The 23191-nt window shown below is 48.8% G+C and overlaps 1 protein-coding gene across 4 annotated transcripts in view; it reads right to left on the bottom strand.

The window, feature by feature from the left end:
- Nucleotides 1-23191, bottom strand: part of OSBP2 (oxysterol binding protein 2) — a 115524-nt gene that overhangs the window by 79205 nt on the left and 13128 nt on the right. For 2 of the 4 annotated variants that reach the window (XM_074356126.1, XM_010951340.3), the window contains exons 2-3: nucleotides 22478-22606; nucleotides 8204-8412 (exon numbers count right to left, since the gene is read on the bottom strand). In XM_074356126.1, coding sequence (XP_074212227.1) covers nucleotides 8204-8399 — 196 coding nt within the window. In that variant the 5' untranslated portion in view covers nucleotides 8400-8412; nucleotides 22478-22606. Of the gene's footprint in view, nucleotides 1-8203; nucleotides 8413-21237; nucleotides 21947-22477; nucleotides 22607-23191 lie in introns of those variants that run through there. The other 2 variants (XM_010951338.3, XM_010951339.3) reach the window with 2 other exon arrangements.

The following is a 23191-nucleotide window of genomic DNA, read 5'->3' as shown; positions in this document are numbered from 1 at the left end:
GTCCAAAGCACTGTCAGTTTTTCAGATGTGATCAAAGTACCTTGAATATGTCAAATAAGGAATCCTTGTCTTTTAAAGCTACATCCTGAAATATTGACAAAAATTCACAATGACACAGGATTAGGGTGGAGGCGCAGAAACAAGACCAAGGTGGTAACTGGTGACAAGTATGTGCGGGTTCCTGAGACTTCTGTCTGCTTCTTTTTATGTCTTAAATTTTCCATAACAACAAAAGGTTAAAAAAAAAATCCCATCCCCGGGGGTTCTGCAGCATCCTTGAGTCCAACTGTGCTATCTGAGGCTTTTACCTGCACCTCCCTCAACTGACACATGTCCTGAGCAGCAACTCCACACAAGGTGCTGCTGAAGATGCAAAGGAGAAGCAACTGGCCTGCCCGCCCGGGGCCCTTCACGTCCACCAAAGTTAGACAGAAATTACTCAGGGTTTGTATGTGTGTGTGCGCGTGTGTATGTGTGTGTTGTTTAATCCATTCCAGTCAACGTTTCACTAACTTAACGAGCTCACAAGAGGCCTCATTACACCTTCTGCCCAGATGGATGGATGGGGCTTCACCTCCTTGGGACCAAGGGATCTGGGGTTTAACAGCTTGAATGAGGCTATGCTTCTCCTTTGTCCTGAGACAAACACACCCCTGTCCCCACACAGCTGCTGGGGACTGAGGATGGAGGAGGTGGCCACAGGAGAAGCCACCACGTCTCAGGACTTGCAGGCATTCTCTGAGGACAAAGGAACAGTACCCTCCAACAAGTCAGTAACCCCGCATTTCGGGAAGCCATTCCATCAAATGGGAAGAACGCTGAGTGGACCAAGGCAAGATCACCATTCCCCCAAGCCATATGCATCCCGGCACAAAGGCAGCTGGTTTTCCAGGAGCTGTTTCCAGAGCCAGAACACACCCTACCCCATGCTCCCAGGGGTTTACTTCCACCTCAGGGACCACAGCCAGTAAGGACAGCAGGAGAGCCTTCCAAGTCCTACCTTTTAGAGGATTTTCATTTTGAACTCATAGGACGGCAGGCTGTCCAGATGTTCTTTAGGGTCAGCCCCTCGGGCTATGAGCCACCCAAGTCCCCCTTCCCCCCCTGCTCAAACGCCAGCCTCAGTTGCTCTGAGGGCAGAATCTGGGTTGCCTGGGATCATTCCAAGTGCCTGGTTGTGATATCAGAATAGGGCTATGACATCAATGTGGGGGGCAGGGCAGCCTGGGGGAGCAGGCCAGGACAGAGGGAGCCCTGAGGGGCTGGATTAGCCCCCCTGGAAGTAAGGCCCGAGACAGAGAGGTGGCAGCTCTGGGTTCACTTCTTAGAGCCTCCTGGAGCCCCCACTGGGAGGTGGACCTGAAGATCTTCTAAAAAAATGGTTCACAAGCACTGAGAGGGATGTTGTAAGCCTGCCGACCTGCTGGCACTTGCTGAGACATGGATTTATGAGCAAGGCAAACTAAGCGTCCTTTAGCTCCCCCCTGTGCCCAGTGAAAGGATACTCTATTTTCTGACTGAGAGGCTCAACTTCAGACCCCACCCACCCAGTGAGTCAGGAGCAGAGCCCCCATGTGGGCTAAGCATCAAGGCCCTCAGGATGCAGCTGTTAAATTAAACACAAGGAGATAAAATATAAGATGCCCTTTACATCTGAATTACAATGAACAAAGTTCAGTATATGTCCAAATGGCTGCATGGAACACAAGTATACTAAAACGTTGTGTATTTGAAGTTCAAATTAAACTGGGTAACCTGTATTTTTATTTGCTAAGTCTGGCGATCCGAACCGAGGGAGATCTTTTTTTAATGCAGGTGGCCCCCACCACCGCCCCCAGCCCTCAAGTGTTGCTTTCATTCACTCAGACTTATTGGGGCAGGGGGACCTGGGAACTTGTATTATTTTAAAGCTGCCCAGGTGACTCTTACCAATAACTACAGCTGACTTTTCTTGAGCATTTGCCAAGCCATGTGCACAGTTCGTTTCATGCATTGTCTGAGTCCTCAGAGCACCTCCAAGGGGTGGTTCTATTACGAAGCCCATTCTTTAGAGGACGGAATGAGGCAACAGACAGCAAGCCCCTTGTCCAAGGTCACACAGATACTCAGGGAGCCATGGTTTGAACCCAGGCAGGCTGGCTCCCACTGACTTAGAAATCTCTGAATTAGAAGGACACTGGGATGCACATAATTGAAGCTTCCAGCGGAATGAGAAGCGGGGAATTGGAGGCTCCAGGAGCCCGTGCTCACACTAACTGTTACACTACCGCAGGCTAAGCCAGGTGGCAGAGAGCAAGCATCTGGCCCAGGCAGGGGGCAGCTCAGGGAGGGTTTCCAGAATGGCCTCTCCTTGAAGGGCAAGCAGACCTAAGGGGAAGCAGAAGGTGGAAAGGGCGTGGGTGTAAGGAAGAGAGTTTGCAGGCAAGAGGGTCAGCATGCAGCTGGCAGGGCAGCAAGACGGTGTGCCAATGAGGAGAGGGGAAGCTGGGCAGGTCTGGAGGGCAGAGGAGAGACAAAGCAGAGGCAGAAGTCAAAACTGCAGTTCATACAGCCTGTAAGAGAGAGGACTTCTGTTCGTTCACTTCTAGGTCTCCCAAGTCCAGGCTGGAAAATACTGGAAAGGAAAAAAACTGAACTCACCATCTGTTCTGTGTTCCTTCAAGCTCTGGCCTTCCCCAGTCTGCCTATGGTTAGTTAACTTTCAGGGTGCTTAGACAGCAGCTCCACGCATCCTGTCCAGGTTTTCCAGCTGCACAGAGTGAAGCACTCTTACTTTATCCTACCCAGCCTGGAATCGCCCTGTATTTTAGAAGACCTACGCAGGCTGCTGGAGAGTCTACTGGAAGACTCTCGAGTCCAGACTCCAGGTCAGGCGGCCGAACCAAGGTGGAGGCCACGCAGATGGAGGGCGGCAGGCAGATGCAAAACTGCTCACGGGCAGTGCTCACAGGCTGTTGTGACGACAGAACGTGAGAGGTGAAGGAGGGCAAGGTCAAGGTTGACACGCAGGTTCACCCCTTGGCCAACTGCCAGGTTTGGAAAGTGACCTAAGACCCTGAAGAAGGCAGTGGGCAGTGGGTCAGGGGAAGAAGCCAGGACAGAGAAGAGGACAGCAGTGGGACCAGGTCCCTAGGGAAGAGGAAGGCAGTGGTCCCCAGGGTTGGGCACTACTTCAAAGAGGAGAAACATCTTCACTGGAGTCCCACAGGGGCCGATGCAGGGAGACCAGTAAGTCTGATGGCAGAGAGCTGAGGTGGTCCAGGCTATGAACTTCTTTTTCTCCGGAAAAGCAAGGAGGAGGGGAGGAGGCAAGATCCTTTGCTGGGTGGTGGGAGGCAGTGGTGAGGATACACAGAGTGATGTGGACTTTAAGAACCACTGAGGGATGGGAGAGGAAGCTGGCAGGGGGCCGTCACCAGGGAGCAGGCATTGATAAAGGCCCAGCAGAAGCCCTGGGTTTGAGGGGGTGCTGGTCCGTCCGACTAGGAGGGGTTGCCCCAGGACTTGCCTGTGTGACTCAGCAAAGGGCCCAACCACCCCTGCCTGAGGGCAGAGTACGTGGAACTGAAGGGTCTTCAAAAGAGCAGCTGCCTCACTGCCAATAACTGAGTGGCCACCATGCTCTAGTCACCGTGCTAAGCAGTCTGTAACTGATTTAATTGATTCCCTCTTGACAACCCTAAGAAGCCTTTATCACTGGACACACTTTAGGGTGAGGAAACAGAGTGGACAAGTGACTTTGCCCCCGTGACTCAGCTAATAAGCGGCACAGCCAGATTCAAGCACAGGCCAGTCTGGCTCGCGGCACAGCCAGATTCAAGCACAGGCCAGTCTGGCTCCTGGCTGCCCCGCTGTTAAGTGGAGGACACGTGGGTGTGATGGAAGCTGGACAACCCAGAAGGGACTGAGGGATGGACACAGAGCCAGGCCAAGCAAGGAGAGATAAGAAAGAAGGCAGCTGCTGGAGGAGCCAGAGAGGTCAAGAGGGGCCCTGGGAGGGGGGCTGCTGTGGTGGAAAAGGGCCAGCCTCTGACTCTCAGATCACTGTAGGGTCCAGAGGTGGCTCTGGGCGGTGTGGGGAGGACAGGGCCTGGTGAGGTTGGGCTCATGGAGCCAGATGTCCTTTGTCAAGGTGCAGCTAACAATGTAAGGGTCTGCCAATCAGGGGACAAGGCCTGGAGTTTAAGGACAAGCTCTGTGGCCAAGGGCCCCAGGGGACTTGAGGGCTGAGATGGGTGGAGGGCAAGCCCAGCAGGGGCACCAAGATGCCAAGATTTGGATGAACGAATGGCACAGAGAATTGAAGGCTGGAGGTGGGCACAGCCCTGCGTCTTGGTCCTTCCCCTTCTCATGGGGTTGGGAGGGTGGGGGACTGCCTAGATGGAAGGTCATTCTCCGCTGCGTTCTCTCAGAAGTACCAGATTCTCATGACCCCACAGGCACCTTAAAAAGGCAGGTAAGTGAGCAAAGGCACAGACACTAGCCAGCCCTACCACAGGATGCCAGGAGGGCCTCAATCCAGCCACCAGGTGGCAGCTGCAGACACCAGATAAAGCTTTCCACTGACAAAGGACTTCAGAAGCTACTTAGGTGGCAAATCATTCAGCCCTGGGGTTGCTGGACTCATCAGAACATCAGAAAACTCCACGTCCTTCTGTCACCCAGACCCACCGCTGAGAGCAGAAGGATCCCTCCCTTACTCCCCTCCCCGGGAGAGAAGGTGCCTTCAGAGCACGAGCTCTCCCTTCTCCAAGCCTTGATCAATGAATAAAGCTCCCGCTCGGCTATCCAGAACCAGGTTTTATTTGACTGGCATTTGCGACTGCAGACAAAGGACTCATCGAGGGGTCACTGACCCACTGGGGATCCATAACACTCCCTCACACGGATTCTTTTAATAACACATGAGAAAAGGCTTGTGAATCTGAGAATGAGAAAGGCTGTCTTGAAAGGCTGGTGAGCGCTGCTGTGTTTGCATTTACTGGGTTTAGTTCGGTCTTCTTTATCTAGTTCTTCAAGGTGTAAGGCTTGATTACTGACTTGATGTTTCCCTTCTTTTGAAACATATTTTTTACAGCAATAAACTTCCCTCTGATCACTGCTTTTGCTGCATCCCATAAATTCTGGTGTTGTATTTTCATTTTCATTAATCTCAAAGTATTTTCTAATTTCCGCTGTGATTTCACCGTTGAATCAGTGGTCATTTGAGTGTTAATTTTTACATACATGTGAATTTTCCAGTGTTTCTTCTGTTATTGATTTCTAGCTTCATTCCACTGTGGTCAGGAAAGACATTTTGAATGATCTCAGTCTTTTAAAATTTACTGAAACTTGTTTTTTGGCCTAAAATACAGTCTATCCTGGAGAATGTTCCATAGCACTTGAGAAGAATGTGTCTGTCGCTGGGCAGAGTATTCTGATATGTCTGTTAAGTCTAGCTGGTTTACAGTACCCAAGAGTTGTAAGCAGTCTGGTTATATGATCAAATTCCCATTTTTAAAGATATCGTTCTGCCTGCTGTTTGGAGAACTGGCTGCAGGAAGGAGGACAGGAAGGAGGCTTTTGCAGACACCCAGCTAAGGGGACGGCACCTGGATTACCAGGTGGCAGAAAAGCTGGAGAGTAAGAGATGATTTCAAGAGGTAAGTGGAGTATGAAGTAGACTTCCTGCCAGATGAGAGGTGGTCCACAGTCTCAGAAGGGACAGACAGGCCAAAGGATGACCTACAGGGGTCTGCGTCCTTGACCCAGCTGGTTGCCATTAGCCAGACTCAAGGAGAACCACACCAGGCAGTCTTCCCCTAGTTATGGGTACCCGAGGCTGACTCCAAGTGAAAAGTTACAAACCACAACTCTCCAACATCCACCTGAGAACTGTGGGAGGAGGGCGTTGCCTTGCAGAGAAGCCACCACAAGTGTTATTTTTAAAGAAATAATCAGATGGCCCCAACCTTTCTATAAAAGCACAGTATCAGCTTGAAGCTTCCTCCTTCACATACATTAGTTTATTTGTGCTTCAAAACACCAAAAGGAGAGGAATCTGACCATTTCTCACCAACACACAGAATGTACTACCTTGAATTGTACCTCAATGTCTGTCCCATGTCCTTACCCAGAAGGCTAACCCTTTGGGAACACAAGACATGTGCTGCACCTCCAGCCTCTGCCCATGCCTAAGGGACGTGAAATGAAGGCAGGTCAGCCTGAGGCTGCTCTCTCCAGGGTCCCAACCTTTCCCAGAGAAAGCCCACGCTAGCCATCCCTAGCGCTGTCCAGTTGAGTTAAAAAGTATTTCCATGCCAGCCTTAAAAGAAACCCTGCCTGCTGCTTGTCCCAGGAAAATTGATCCAGAATGATGAATCCAGTAAGTGCTACCTGCTACATTATTTTCAGGACGTTCCTAAAAATGAGTTTATTTATTTGCTTACTTATTTTACTTAGGAGAAGCTAGTAAGAAGCAGCTAGTTCTTTCATGACCAGCAATGCTCCTGCACTTGACCAATGGGACTGTCCTGAGTCCAGCCACACCACTGGCCACATCACTTGCCACAGTAGCTTTCCACAGGCATCCAAACTAAGACCACAGGTCCTGCTGGGAATCTCGGTGCAGCCAAGACCTGAGATGCCCCCAAATACCCTCCTTCACTGGGAAGTGGAGTGGTACTCTGGGGACCCCTGGGAAAGCTTGTCATCACTGCTGACATACCCAAGCCACACGAGTGCTGACCCCAAGGAAGTCATCACAGGGGGACCCATGCTCCAAATGGGAGAGACTAAAAGAGAAGGTTCGACTGATACTCAGTGACCTTCAACGTGCACTGAGAAGCTAGCGCTGGGGGAGAGACCCCAATGCAGGCGACTGACATCACTAGCTCCTTTGTGCAAGAGCTCCTTCCACAGGGCTCTCTGTCTCCCAAACCAGCCTAGGAGATAATCCTGGAGACCAGGGGCTGTAACTTCCCTCCCCTGGAGCCCTGCCTGCCTAAAAACAACCACACAAGTCTGTGTAAACACACACCTTTTGTTTATAACTTTCAAAAGATTGTAGCTTCCCAGTGCCCCCTCCCTGTGTGTGGACACAGTTTTCAACCATCAGAAACATCTGCTGTCACTCTGGGTGGGCAAAGCTCTGGGGAGGTCAGCATTCTCATACCTGGCCGCAGGCATCTAATGGTGTGACCCCTGTGGAAGGCAACTGCACAATGTCTCTGAATTACAAATGCAGGGTCCCACTGACCTAGCAACACCACTTCCTGGGATACACACTTCATTTAATACTTGTACACACATGAAATGAAATGCCAGGTCACTTACCGCAGCACAGCCACTCATAGCAAATTAAAGAAACAACCTAAATGTCCATCACAGGCTACAGGCTATGTAAACTAGAGTACAACCATACAAGGAAGTACTGTACTACTGTAGAAACAAGGCGGAAGCTTTTTACGTACTTATAGGAAAAAAAATCCAAGATACATTATTGCTAAATGGAAAAAAAAAAAAGCAAGGTGGAAGACAGCATTTATTTTAAAGTAAGTACCTACTTGAATACATATGCAAAGACACAAGAAGCTCTGGTTGCCTAGGGGTGGGAGAACGAGGTGGGCAGCGAGGGTATAAGAGTCAAGGGCAGGCTTTGCTGCGTATGTTTTTGAAACCATTGGTTCATGAATCTTATAAAGACATTACATATTAAAAAATAAACAAATTAAAGTAAAAAATAAAATGTCTTGCTCAGGACTTCTGAGCTGACCTTCCACCTTGGCAAAGGCAGCAGCTCTGGTTAAACAGTTTTTAACCTGCAAAATGGACCTCAGAAAAAGTCTAGCCTGAGGTGCAGGGGTACCACCCCGGTCTCCACCCCAACTGCTGCTGCTGCAGCTGACCCACTGCAGCCTCTGAAGGTTCTGCTGAAGCCCAGGAATCAGATTTGTGTGAAGAAGGGTGCACACAGCCCAGCCCACCACAAACAGTTCCATCCCAAGAACTGCCAGCCACCCCTACACCCCCGCCGACCACCCAACGTCCTACTGCTGAGGTCGCACAGGGCTGAGTGGAAGAGTGAGCACACACTCCGACCTCCTGGGGTTGGTCTGGACTCACCTGGGTCTACTGGTCACCACTTCCCCCAAACGCTTTCAATCCCTACTCTCTCCAGACCCACAACCCTGCAGGTCCACCCACCACGTCGAGCACTTGCTACCTGAGTGGCTGCTCATCATGCGGATGGCCTTGGCCTTGGCCAGCTCCAGGGCAGTGATCCACTGCTGCCGCTCCACCTCCGAGCCGGCCTTGAGGTGGTAGGTCTTGGCCCCGCTGGTCAGCACAATACCGCAAGAGTCCTCCGTGTCAAAGTGCGCGGTGGACAGATTGATGGTGCCACGGCAGGTGTGGGCCATTTCACCCTGATTTCTGTAGGATGCAAGAGAAGCGATGGGGTGAGGCTCCCAAACTCAGTAGTTCTGGACTGAGAAAAACCTCAAGGACTGAAAATAATCTCAGGCCCTTGGAGCTGGCAGAGGCCCTGGAGTCAGCACGGGGAGATAATACCTATCAGGACTGACCGGTAGAGGCTTGGCTGCACTCAGCGGGGAGAGTGGTAGAGGGAGGAGGGTCAGTGTTGGTGCCCCACGTGGGGCACAACAGCTGTGGTCTGAGCCTCTGCAGACACCGGGAACTGGAATGGGTGGTTGCTGGGGTCCTGCTAGACAGCGCAGACCTCTGACTCCATCCCAGACTCTTTCCACAAAGTCTCAGAAACACAGAGTTGGAACAGGGTGGGAACCTGCCACTCAAACTGAGATTAGAGAGCCAGAACCCCAGGGGGAGGACTTGGAGGTACCCCTGCCAGGAGTAACCTGGGAACCCAGACCCACAGAGCAAGGATGCCACTGAGACAGGAAGGAAGGGGGCAGGGCACAGCCATGAAAAGAATGACCCAGCAGTTAGCACCAAGGTGGCAGAAAAGTCAACTCCCAATAGACCTGGAGGCCCAAGATGGCTGGAGATTCGACCTCCAGGGGAACTTGAACTTCATTACACACCTTGGAGTGTCCTGGCCTGGTGAATGACACACCCACAGGCGCCATGACAGATTCAAGGCTAACCATGAAAGGTCAAAAAGAGGGTGAAGGCCCAATTCCTGGGAATCCCCACCCCTTCCCCAAAGTAGTTGGAATGATTCTCCTACTCCAGCATATGAAATTACCAAGCCCAGATGACCCTTGAACAAGGTGCATAAGTGGGTGGTGGAGGCTGGGGGGTGGAGATGGAAACCAGGCCACTCTGTGAAATCAGGTGCGAAATAAAACTCATATTTTATGGCAAGACAAAAAACATTAAACATAAAAAATTCATCTCTGCCTTTTGGCTTCCTCTCTCCCCTCACCGTGCACTGTGTTTCTGCATTATGCACCAACCAAACCTCCCCCGTCGGCAGGAATACCTGGTCAACCATAAAGAGCAACATTCTTCTAGCATCAACTCCTTAAAAGATAACATTCCTTCTTGATCTTGTAAGGGGCCACATGATCCACCAGGATGAGAACTGGAATTAGTGTTAAATTTTTAGGTATGTTAATGTCATTTAGATTTTTTTTTAAGAAACCTTCATCTCTAAAGAGATATGTACAAATATTTACAGAAATATTTACAAATATTAATTATTACTAAAATTATTTTTAACTTAATTATTAAAATTAAGTTAGAAAGATGCCTGGGACTTACTTTATATTAAGTGCGGTAGGGGGAGTCCACAGACCGACCTTAAGGTTAGACTTGCTGACACTGGGTGGTGGGGATATCGTCTACTTTCATTGGTAATGTGGGCAAAGGGAAAGTTGCAGGGTATTCCTCCTGTTCAGGGGATCCATACTTGTCCCTTCCAAACAGGACAGCCTTAAGTGACTGTCAGTGAAAACTGCCACAGTACAAAATAAAATCCATTTAAAACCTATCACATTGTAAATTCTTTCCTATGTACAGTGATGGCCAACAGCAGTGCTGAAGGACTCTGGTGACGAAGGGGGCCCTTGAGTCCCTGTAAGCCAGCACAGGAATGAGGCTGTGCGCTGAGTGTCTTAGGACCAGAAGGACCGAGATGATGGGTCTCTGGAGAACAGGATCTATTTCGAGCAGGGTTGGGAGTCTACAGAGAACAATTCAGGATACTTGAACTGATTTGTTTTTTTAAATCATCACACAATCTCTGTAGCTGCAGCCACAATCTACAAGATGCCCCAGCAACCTAGATTCTTCCTTTTACAAGTGATCTGTTAGCTTAAAAATTCAGCAGCACTAAAACATACCCCCCAAAAATCCTACAGTAAGCAAAGGAGAGTCTAAAAAAGAAAATCAGTTACCAAGACAAGTGAAAGACTGAAATACCAGAAATTAGAGGTCAATTGAGGAAACACTGAAGTTGAAATTCAACACACCCAGGACAATTACAAATTTAAATGTGCAGATTCCGAGTTTACAGATCTGATGGTGAGATGTTATTTATTCAGGAATTCTACTTCTTCCCTTCATGACCACAGGCATTGACATTAATAGGAGATGAAATAATCTTACATAAAAGTGACTCCCACCAAGCGTCAGTGGAGGCAGAAACAGCAGCTCAACTCCTGTCAAACCGTGACAGCAGCCTGCAAAACCAAAGGCCCCAAAGCAAGGCCGTCGCAGACTCCCACGACAGAGGCTGAGTTTAAAACAGCCGTCACCCCTGCATGGCATGTTCATCCTTCCATTTGGTCAACATGAGGCCAGGCACTGGGGTCAGATGGGTGAACAAGACAGATGAGGCCGGGGCTCCCACAGCATCCAAGAGCATGTGACCATCTGTCTCTCCTCCAACATTTGGACTGAACAAGGGAAGGGCACTGTCAGCAGAGAGGGGTCTTCCCCATGGCCAGTTTCCTGAACTTGGATAGTCCATGGCATGGCTACCCCAGAAAGATGCCTAAAATATATCTTCCTCATCCTCTGGCAAACCCAGCCCTGCTCCCCACACAGGAGGTTTTCACTTGTTCAGTGTACACTGTTGGCAAAACCCTCACGTTCAAAACATCCCTTTCAGTTATGAAAGAGTTTACCAAATGCTTCTGCACCATTTATTTCAAACAGCCAAGTAGGGTATTTACGGATGAAGAAAGTCAGGGTCACAGAGGTTGGGAGCCTCCATCCCCTTTAACTGACAGCATATACAAAAACTAACTCAAAATGAATTAAAGCCCTAAATGTTAGGACCTAAAAGTATACAATTCCTAGAAAAAAAATCATAGGGGGAAAGCTTCATGACAGTGGACTTGGCAATTGGGACTATGTCCTTTTTATTTATTTATTTTTTTAATGTTTTTATTTTATAAAAATTTCTTAGTTTTTACCGAAATGTACTATATTTATGATGTTAGTTTCAGGTATATAGCAAGTGATTCAGTTATACATATACATACACATATTTGCAGATTTTTCAGATTCTTTTCCATTATAGCTCATTACAAGAAACTAAATATAGTCTCCTGTGCTATACAGTATGTCCTTGTTGTTTATCTATTTTATATGCAGTAATATGTATCTGTTAATCCCAAACTCCTAACTATTCCTCCCCCACCCCCACAACCCCAGGTAACCACAGTTTGTTTTCTATGTCTGTGAGTCTATTTCTGGTTTGTAAATAAAATTTGTATCTTTCTTTTTTTTAGATTCCACATATAAGTGGGGACTATGTCATTCTTTAGTTGAACACAATCAAAAGAATAAAAAGGCAACCTACAGAATGGGAGAAAAATATTTCTCAATCATGTATCTGATAAGGAATTAATAACCACTCCTAGAACAACAACAAAATCAAACAGATTTTTTAAATGGACAAACGACTTGAACAGACATTTCTTCAAAGATGGTATAGAGATGGCCACCAAACATATGCAAATGTGCTCAACATCACTAACCATCAGAGAAATGCAAATCAAAATCATAAGGAGATATCACTTCATACCCATTAGGATGGCTACTATCAAAAAAAAAAAACCCACAGAAAATAACAAGTGTTGACAAGGATATGAAGAAGCTGGAACTTTTGTGCATTGTTGGTAGGATTGTAAAATGGTGCGACCATGATAGAAAACAGTATGGAGTTTCCTCAAAAAATTAAAACTAAAACTGCCATATGATCCAGCCAATTCACTTCTGGGTGTATATATCCAAAAGAATCAAAAGCGGGGTCTCAGAGATATTTGCATACTCATGTTCTATTCACAGTGGTCAAGGAGTGGAAGCAACCCAAACATCCACTGACAGATGAATGGATAAGCAAAATGTGGTATACACTCACAATGGACTATTACTCAGCCCTGAAAAGCAAGGAAATCCTGACACATGCTACAACATGGATGAACCTTGAGGACATCATGGCTCAGTGAACTAAACCAGTCACAAAAAGACAAATACTGTATGACTCCACTTTTATGAGGTATCTAAAGTAGTCAAAGTCATAGAAACAGAAAGAAAAATGGCGGCTATTAGGGGCAGGGGGAGGGGGTAAAGGGGAGTTGTTTAATGGGTAAAGAGTTTCATAGTTGCAGGATGAAAAAGTTCTGAAGACCTGTTTCACAACAATGTGAATATACTTAACACTACTGAACTGTATATTTAAAATTTGTTAAGATGGTAAATTTCACATTATGTGTTTTTTTTATCATGATAAAAAGAAATTACATTGCTAATTAATGACCAAAAAAGGAAGCCGGGGTGGGGGGCAGGGCTTGATTTTCCACTATCTTTACAGCCTAGAGGTTACCAAATTCAGCAACGGCTAGACCCTGATTATGAGGGATGTGGCTCTACATATGATCTGATGGAAACATTTTAATATATACTTAAGAACTGGACAATCTGGTACTGAGAGAAATATGGTGACCCAGGAGGAGTCCTAGTAAATACTTTCACATGTTTTTCTCACTTTCTATCTAGCAGCTAGACAACTGGATGCTTAGAAAAGACAGAAGGTGAATTAGATGGACCTCTAATTCAAACATATTTACTTTCAAAACTTTGTGGGGGGGAAAGGGAATCAGGATTGTGTAGTAACTGAGAACAACAGCTCTGGACTTGAATCTGGCTGTAAACTTAGTAGTGGTGAGATCTTCAAGTCTTTAACCTTTTTAGACCCATTTCTCCAACTGTAAAACAGAGACAATAACAATAGAACCTACACCCCTCAGGCTTGTTCGGAGGATAAAATGAAATAATCCATATAGAGTGCTTAGAACAGGGCCTGGTACATGTTAAATGTGATAAATGTCATGAGAAATAAAACCCTCTGGGGATAGTATATTCAAGACTACACTGCTGGCAGTTTCTGAAGAGGCAAGGGAGGCCTACCAACTGTAGCACACATTTTGTGGCATTTGCCTCGCCCGCCTCTTAAAATAGGGTTGCCAGATAAAATACAGAATAAAAAAAAAAAATCCTAAGCTAAAATATATAGTACAAGAAAAAAATATAGGAGGCCAGTTAAATTTGAATTTTAGATAAACAACAATTTTTAGTATGAGTATATTCCAAATATTGCATAGACTATACCTATACTGAAATTTTATTTATTTCTCCTGAAATTTATTTGATATTTATCTGAAATTCAAATATAACTGGTATTTTTATTTGCTACATCTTGCAAGCTTCCTTGGAACTGCCAGCATCATCCCAGGTGGCCTGGGCAGTCATTTCTGACCCAGGCCCGTTCCCAGACTCCAGTTGATTAACTTGAAGTTGACCCTTGACCAAATGGAGCCAATCCACTTTTCCTTCATAGAAACTGGGTTCAGGGAGTTTGACAGTTTCTGCTGTAGTGATGGTTGGGCCTCAGGAGCTGTGGGCAGCAGACATCTTCTGCCACATGGTCCAAGGAGTAAAAACAAAACAAACAACAGACCAGAACTTAGAGAAGAAAATAAGAGGAGAAGCAGACATGAGAAATGCATAAAGTGTGCAAAAAGCCAGGCAGGCTTTGTAAACCATCCTGTGGTCCCACACGAAAGCCTTTTACACACACACACACACACACCCCGCTCAAGCTGCACTGGAAGGCTTTGATACTTGCAACCAAAAAGTCTAAGAAATCAAGGCAACTGTAGACCTAATTCCTGAGCTAAATATGTCCCATGTTATTGATTCGAAGGGTAAAAATGACTAGGAAGCCATTTTTAGCTCAACTCTGGTTCTAGTGATCACTCTGACGGAAGCCAGCCCCCAGGTAAGCAGTCTGGCTGCTCTGAAGCCACCATGCAGTAAGGAAGCCCACACCAGCCCGTGTGGACAGAGCCCAGGGAAATGCCTTGAGACTCTCTGGGGAGACAGAGATGTTGGCCAGCCCTAGATGCTCCAGAATCCACCATTCCAACCCCAGCCACCAGCTGATCACAGCCCCACAAGAGGGCCCGAGCCAGAACTGTCCAGCCAAGCCCTTTCTGAGTTCCCAACTGACAGAAACTGTGAGCGATGATAAAATCATTGTTGTCGTTTTAAGCCTCAAAGTTGCGCAGAAACAGATAATGGATAAACTCAGTGCACGTGGGCAGCTGACCTTGCCAACTGTTTCCACGGCTAGCAAGTATCCGATCACAAAGGAACAAGACTAGCTTCTTGTGAAGCTTCTGGAGCCAGCCCTCCTGCTGTGTGGTCACAAGCAAAGCCCAACTCTGAAGACAGGAGAACCAGGCGTTGGGGGGGGGGGGTCTCCTGAACGAAGGCAACAGCTGGGGAACCCAGTGGGGGCGAAGGCCCCCCAATCACTCCTTCATGGGGGAGGCTGCTGGAAGGGGTGGCTTGTTTAGGCGGGAAGACAGGAGCTTCTGACTGTCTTCCCGCCCCGGTGGTGTGGCGGAATCCCAGCTGGGTTCAGATCTCAGCTCAGTCACCCACTAAGTGATGCCACTGCAGTGGGACAAGCCCTGGCTTTCTCATTTGTCACCAGGACATAAGAACTACCTTTGTCATAAAATGGGATGACATACGCATAAGCACCGTATACACCATTAAGCTCTGTTCAAATTTGGTCATTATTAGAATCTACGATAGAACAGGGAAAAAATAGAGGGTACTGCCTCAGTCAAAATTTTTGTCTCATGCATTGAATTTTTCTTTGATGAGCCAAAGACCTTAAATACAGACAGGATAGTCTCTGCCCATCTCACAAAGACATGAGCAGTAAGGTAAATAGAACACTGAGGTTCTGTACCTCTGTTTCCCCTCTTTTCAAAGATTCCTGCAAGTCAAAGCAGGCTGGCGTCAAGGCAAATTCCTGTTTCCATACGCCTCATCTAAGCACCATCCAGCCTATCAGTCGGAGTAAAGTCCGAAACGGCTGACTCCAGGGCTGGGACAAGAGAAGTACAAAAAGAGCCTTGAACATCTTTTCAAGCCAGACACGGGAGTCAATGTCAATACCGGCTGGCCAATATCAGCTGTCAATACCATCAGGGCCCCTTCCAGAGGACTTGAAGGTCAACTGAAGAAGCCCTCACTAAGCAAAGACAAGGCAGGATGATGCGAGCATCACTGAGGGCAATACAGCCGTGCCTGTATCCACGAGCCTAAAGTGGTACTTAAGAAAACAAAACTCACTGACTGGTCACCACTGGAGGATAAGAACCAACTCATTATTTTGAAAGTTTGCAAATAAATGGAAAGAATCAAACATTTATTCTGCCTCTCCTGTGTGAACTGTATCGCTGAGGAAGCAAAGAGCAGTAGATGAGGGTAAGTTTCTCTTTATAGAAGTTATTCCTGATAATAAATGAAGAAGTGACAGAATTAGGTTAATCCAAGACAGATCGTTAACACCTGCTGATAGCACAGAACGAGAAGCCACCAGATGTTATGAGCTCCTGATGCAAGAACACAACATATTTAGAGTTTCTAGATCCATCTCCAAGTTAAGGAACGACAGAGGACCGTGTTACCCTAAACCAAGAGGATGCAGTCCGCAAAACCCAGACGTGGGAGGTTCTCCGGGTAGACCTTATTTAGGTCCTGATACAAACAAATGTATCAAAAACCCACTTACGACACTTGAGACAACTGAAACTTTGAACACTGACCGGATATTTGATGATGATAAGGAATTACTGCTAATTTGCTTTAGTTGTAATAGTGGTATGAGGATATGGTTTTTTTAAATCCTTATCCTTTAGAGGCAGCCACTGAAACATTTATAGGGAAATGTGAAATGTGATACTTATAGGGGAAATGAGACTTCAAAATGGTGTGGGGTGGGGTGCTGTGATGGAATAAGATTGGGTAGGAAGTTAATAATTATTGAAACTGGGTAACAGGTGCATGGGGGTTCATGATACTATCTTCTATTCTGATATATGTTTAGAAGTCTTGGTAACAAAGAGTTTTAAACGTAAATGAATACAAAAATGAGCTCTTACTACTGTCATACATCCTTGGCTCAGGATAAGTCTCAGAAAAGGAGCTGAAAAGCTGGGCCATGTGTAGCCCCCATGGTCACTCCTTCTCCTGGCAATTCAGTGACTCCCCTTGGGTGACTGCAATAGTCCAGGCTGCTCGTTGGGTCTTTATAACGTGCAAAAAAGATTAAAATTACAAAGCGTGTCTTCTATTAAAAAAAAAAAACTTCATTGTAATTTGAGACTCTACTAAGTACAAGGCACTACACCCAGCACCCCTGGGGACACCACAGTTAAAAGACACAGCCCCATGCGCTGGTGGGGAAGAGATGGACCACCACCCAGCTGTCAGAGAATGGACCGCTCTGCTAGCCCAGCTCATCGCAGGGGAATCCAGGCAGGTCCAGGCTGAGATGACCCGGAACTGAGGCTGCCCTGCTAGGATGTCTGCAGCAGTGAGGAGGGTTCTCCTCGCTGAGGCTGGCAGGGGCAGAGATCTGGACGGGAGAGGGAAAGGCATGTGGGTTGCAGAGGGGGACTAAGGCGAGTTGGGCAGAAGAAGGTCAAGACTGGAGGAAGGAGGGTGGGGGGACCGACTGGGAAGGGCAGTGGGCAGTGAGCCCAGGGACACGATGTGCTATCTTTTAGGAAGACAGCACCTCTTGCTGCTTCCAAGGACAGCACAATCTGGCAGGTTCCTGTGCAAGCTCAGCGAGGCCACCTGCCCTCTTCTTGGTTTAGGCAATGGCCCAGCAATGCAGATCACACAGAGTGAGTTGAGACTGTTAACCCGGCATTGGATGCACAGGGCTGCGACCTGGGTGTGTGATGAGAAGCCGAGAGGAGTGAGACACAGCCATCAGGACTCCAAGAACTCTTAAAAACAGACAGACGTGGGAAAGACTCCCATAGAAAAGGTCAAAGCTTACAGCACCAGCATGACCCTGAAACTCACTGACTGCTGCTTCCTGTTTATGGTTAGGAAGGGAGCCTCTTAAAGTCACATCTGTGTGGTGACACCTGGTATGTGACTCACCACACGTCAAGCTGCCAATTTTGGTTTAGTTCAGCGTGTTTCTAACCGTCTCCTCTCCAGTCTCCTCCTCTCCTCCTGTCAGCATCCAGTGTGGTCCCATTTCCTCCGTTTTTTCCCCCGGGATAAGCAGATATTGATCTTGGTTTAAGGAATCTCACATCCTTTTCACTAGCCTGTCTTTCTTTATTGACAGAGTTTGCCAACTCCATCCCGGAAGACTCCACGCAGCCTGACTACTCAGCCCCCTGGGAAGCCCCCAGGATACCTTGTCTGAACCTGCGGGCCTCTTACTGATCAGCCAGGACGGCTGCAGGCTTCCCTCCTCCTCCTCCACCCAGTGGTTTGGTGACGCTGCTGGCCCTCAATAAATGGTATAATCAAAGCTGCTGGACGCTTCTATCACAATATTCCAGACTATATCCTGGGCTGATATGAAGCAGTCAAAGTTAGCCCCCCCAAATCACATACTGTACGATATCCTTTTTTAGAAAGCTAAAAATAGTTGAAATGAAAAATGTGGTTTTTTTCCTTTTAAATTGCATGTAGATGAGGTAAAACTAGATAAAAAGAAAAGAAAGAGGATGGTGATGGATTTGGGATGTTGGTTATCTCTGAGTGGGGCAGGCTTGGGGAGGGAGCACGAGAAACAGGTACCCACATTTTCTCCAAACACATTTCTCCAAACATCAGGTTTCATTTAGTCTAAAAAAACAAAAACAAAAACAGCGTGTTCTTTCTGAAACGGAAGTTAGCAAAAGAAGTGGCTCTGATTCCTTCAGCACCAGCAGGTAAAGCTGACTCCACCCAGCCCCTAAGGAAGGGAGATCAGGAATAAAAAGTTCCCTCACTCTGTTTTCAGCTCGCAAGCACTTGAATTTGCCTCTATTCCGGCCACACACCCTTGGAGAACCACCGAGAGTGGGGGTCCGGGGCTGGGGGGAGGTGACAGCACATGGGTGGCACTGGGCGCAGACAGAGCCCCAGGGAACCCACCCTGCGCTGCTGGCAGGACTGTGAGCCGTGGGCCTGGAGGGCGCTCAGCCCTTGAGCCAGGCAGGCAGGATGGCCAGGCCTGGTCTGGGAGGCAGGATTCAGACTAGAAGCAGGGACAGGAGGGTGTGTGGAAGGTCTGAAGTGCTAGGAGGCCTGAGGAGAGGCAGAGCACAGGATCTTCCAGAAGGCAGACAGGAGTCCAGGGAAGACAGGACCACTGCAGCTCCACCTCGAAGGGCCTTCTCTACACACAGAGACTGACTTCTCTCCCAGGGCGTTTAGGCACAGTCCGCAAGCTGAGTGCCTTGGGATGAGCCACTGAAGCTTATTCACTCAGCCTCAGTTTCCCTTTCTGTAAAATGGGAATGAGGGCACCTCCATGGCTGGCCTCACATGGAGCTGAAGGAAGGCAGAGGGCTGCACAGATGTCACAGATCATTTGTCCCACTCAAGTGAGTCAAGCAACAATTATGCCCACCTTGGAACCTAGAAATGTCCAAGAATGCAACTACAGACCTGGACTGTGCAAACACACACACGAGAAAACTTGTCCCCACTCCCCCCCAAACCAGTATTTGTCCCCACAACTTTATCAGCAAGCAAGAATTTTTCTTAGTTACCTAGACATTCTGCACATTTGAGATTACCTCGAAATACCTATTATCTACCTTAAGAAGGAAAAAAAAAAAAGATGGGACATTTGCTCTTCCAATTAAAATAAAACAAAAATGCATGAGGTCAGGTTTTACTGCCACTAGAACTAGGCCTTCCTGCCACTGTGGGATCCTATACTCATAAACATTACCTGGACCCTTATAGGTTATAGTATCTGGTAAAATACAGATAACTCTGAAAAGCTGAACCCAAGGATGAGTGGGCATCAGGACACACATCTGGGACAGGCAGAGACTGTGGAGCACTAGAGGCCCAGGTCAGAATCTCTCTCCACTGCCTACCTGGGCCAGTGACATTGGACAAGCCATGTCCCCTTGTCAACCTCAGAACTCTTCATTTGTACAAGAGAATAATCCTGGAACCCATTTCATAGTGTGGTTGTGAGGATGAAATAAAGGACCATAACATAAAACCGAGAGTGTGGTCCATAGCCGACATGCCCTATTTGTTATGTCCCCTGCCTTTAAGAAGACAGAGTGACACTTATAGTGAACCACTGATGATCCCTAACACCGTGTGTCTTCGCAAAATGTCTACATAACTGAAAGAGTATGGTAAGTGGGATTAAAAACACACATTTGGAAAAGTATTTTTTCCCACTAAAACACTATGTTCTGTGAGCTGTGTTGTGCTGCTGAGTGGGCTGAGGAGTACCAAGACACCAGATAGGATGGACACATTAGAAACACAGGTCAAGGAGGGAGGGCATAGCTCAGTGGTTAGAGTACATGTTTAGCATGTGTGAGGTCCTGGGTTCAATCCCCAGTACCTCCATTATAATAACTAACCAATGAAATAAACCTAATTACTTCATCTCCAAAACAAAAACAAAAACCCCACAAACAAAATAAGTAAAATATTTGTTAAAAGAAAAGAAACACAGATCAGCTTTCTCTCCTGCTGGGAATTAAAGACAGTGATCCCCCCTTTGGAGTGGGAACCATCACTTAAGTTCAGTGGAGCTCCCAAATTCTCAGGGAATCATAGACTGAACGATCCTCTAGAAGCTGTGTTTCCAAAAAGGCTATGAAGGACCACATAAATCCTCTATGGGTGACCTGAACAGATACTGCCTGGCCGAGTGACCTGGGCAAAGTGACCTGAGTTTCAGCCAACAGCAAGGCAGGGCCCTCCTGTTTGCAATGACAACAGAGCCGTGCTTCTCAGACTGTGGTCCAGAGCAGCATTACCTGGGAACTTGTTAGAAATGCTGAATCACAGGCCCCTTCGAGACCCACTGCAGCAGAAACTCAACAGGGGGGCAGAGCATTTGGCATCTCAACAAGCCCATCAGGGAATTCTGTTCTCTCAGGTTTGAGAATCCACGGTATAGAGTGAGTGATCTGAGATCTCAAAGTTTAAACCAACCATCCCTAGGAAACATACAGAGGCCATGGCCAGTAGGAAAGGAGAGGAAGCCTTCGGTCTCTTTCCCCCTTTCAATCAATCTCAGTGTTAACTATCACCACTGGACTTCAATTTTGAATCCCACACTGCTTCTGGACTGAGAAAGTCCATGGTGGGACACTTACCGGTTCTCATAAGATGCCAAGATGGGCTCCTGATGGGCAGAGCTGAGTCTGAAACAGTTGTGAGTCTGCTGTGCCCCTCTCTACCACCTGGCAACCAGCAGGCACCAGGAAAGGTGGGAAACAGTCTGATCAGCCAAGGAGGGGACAGGAGCCCTTCCCACAAGTGGGTCCCAAGGACTAAACAAGGGTACTGTCTCCCTCAGTCCCTAATACAATGACCTTATTTCCTGAACCAGAAAGCTCCTGAATCAGGAACTTCGGGGGACTGACTCTGTCTAGCTGTCCCAGGTCCCACAACTACGAAGACCAGAGGGGCTTCAAGGCCCCAAATCTCTCCCTCACTCCACCTCTTTGCTCACTCCCTAAAGTCAAGCTGCCAGATCTCATGTCCGCAGGGGCTCCCCTACCAGAAGCCAGGGCTCAGCCCTTGAAGGTTGGCCAGACGCACTATTTCTCCTGCTAGAGTACATGTTCCCAAATGTCCCTAGGCTAGTGCTGGTGTCCTCCACTTTGGATGCCCTCTGTCACCATCACTGCAGCATTCTGGCCCTCCACACTCAGCCACCCAACCCTGACACTTTCGTACCTGTAGTAAGACAGGAGGCCATTGCTGAGCACAAACCAGCGGCGCTGGTAGCCCTTCAGGTAGTTGGTCCACTTGAGAAGCCAGCCCTTGAAGCTGTCCAGTGGTAGTAAGACCATCGGGACAGAGGAGGTCGTGCCACTCCCTGTCACCGGAGCCCCAAGATGAGTCTTCATTTGTCCCGGTCGCGAGGGCTTTGGTGCCGGCAACAACCCTGACTCGAGTTTGGTCAAGGCCACGCTCCCCACTACTGGCCCCAGCGCCAGGACCTGCTCGGATGGGGCCTTGGTGAAGAGCCCAGCCCCCACGCTTGAGCCTAACTCTTGCCGGAGCTCTGACCCCGTCCCTGACCCGGTCCCCAAGCCTGGCAGCACTTCCAACTCCTGTCTGAAGCCTGGCCTGGGCTCCGACATCTTCTTGGACTCAGGCTCCGATCTTGGCACCCGCTCAGAAACTGGCTCCGACACCTGTTCTGACACTAGCTCCCGCTTGGGCTGGGGCACAGGCTGGGGCTGAGGCTTGGGCTCCGGTCCGGAGCCGGGCGTGGAAGCGCTCATGCTCGGCGCCGCCGTGTGGCAGGACAGGCAGGGGACAACCGTGAAGAGCGACGAGAGCCCGCGGGAGCGGCCGCCGCCTCGGCACAGAGCGGCCGCTTTCCCCATAGAGCCTGCCGACCCGAGCGCGGCCGGGCGGGGGGAGGGAGAGCGAGAGCGGAGGCGGCGGCCAGGGGCGGGGCCGGGGGCGCCGTCACGAGCGCGCGCGGGTCCCTCCGCGGCCCGTGCGCCCGGCGCTGCCTGCGCCAGCCCGCTGTCGTCCCCGCCGGCGCGAAGCGGACAGCGCTGGGACCCCCCGACCCTCTCCTGCGTCGCCTGCTCCCGGCTCCCGGTCCGGCCCTTGGAAGGCGCCCTGGAAGCACTTGTGGGGCGAGAGCCTGGCGAGTGGGCGACGCGGAAGGCACAGCGCACTTCAGGCCACGATCCCTGCCTGCGCTCCAACCTGTGCCAGGCGCTTGGGGAACAATGATGAATGCGGAGCCCGCCGGCTCCCAGCGCAGCTCTGCCTGCCGGCCCTGCGCCTGTGCCCACCCCACACCCCGTCCGGGGTGAGTTCCCTCCCCGAAACCCAGGAAGCCGGGGATGGGGGAGCCCTCGGAAACCAAGAAATGCGCCCGAAGCACGGGCGCTCAGCCAGATGAAGCCAAAAGCTGAGGAGGACGCCCACCAGCCTCAACGGGAGACATTACCTGTCTATGGGTCCCTCCGCTGCGACCAGGCTCAGGGGTCTGAAGCCACTGTACCTCCACCTCCTGGGCCAGCCAGCCTCGGGTTCTTCCAGGACACTTCGCTGCAAGTGGCAACATAGTCCAGGCTATCTAAGGGAATAGAGAAAGCATTTATATTGTAAGTGGAGCGTTTTAGTACAAGGAGCACATCTAAAAGTGGAAGTTCTTAACTTGGAGCTCCTGGACGTCCCTGGGAATCTTGGATGGCTGAAGCTCCTGCGATAGTCTGCAGAGTTTCACCGGTCTGTGTATTTTTCTAGGGAGAAGGTCCCTAGTTTTCATAGGATTCCCAAAGGAGTCTGCGATCCCAGAAAGGTTAAACAGCACTGATTTTAAACAATCTATCCTAAAGGGAAAGGTCAATGGTTACTACAAATAAAGGGAAACACAGGTTGAAAGGTTGGGTAGTGGGCGTCTGCCCAGACCCCTCCAGCTCTAGACCTCGGTGCAGGCTCCTCTCTGCTCATCCTTACCTTCCCCTTACCCACTGTCTATCCCTTATCCTGCTTGTGACAAAACCACCTGTGCAGGGGAAGCCCCCTATGTGAAGTGATGGCAGGTGCTGACAGGCTGGAAGGTCCTAGAAACAAGGAGGTGCAGACACTCTCCTAAGCAGAAGTTCCATAGCTTTGCTGGTGACTCTGGGACCCCTTCTTGGGGCACCTGCCCCTGAAC

Source organism: Camelus bactrianus, chromosome 32 (genome assembly GCF_048773025.1).
Source record: "Camelus bactrianus isolate YW-2024 breed Bactrian camel chromosome 32, ASM4877302v1, whole genome shotgun sequence".
NCBI lineage: Eukaryota > Metazoa > Chordata > Mammalia > Artiodactyla > Camelidae > Camelus > Camelus bactrianus.
This window is presented reverse-complemented; position numbering and strand designations above follow the sequence as displayed.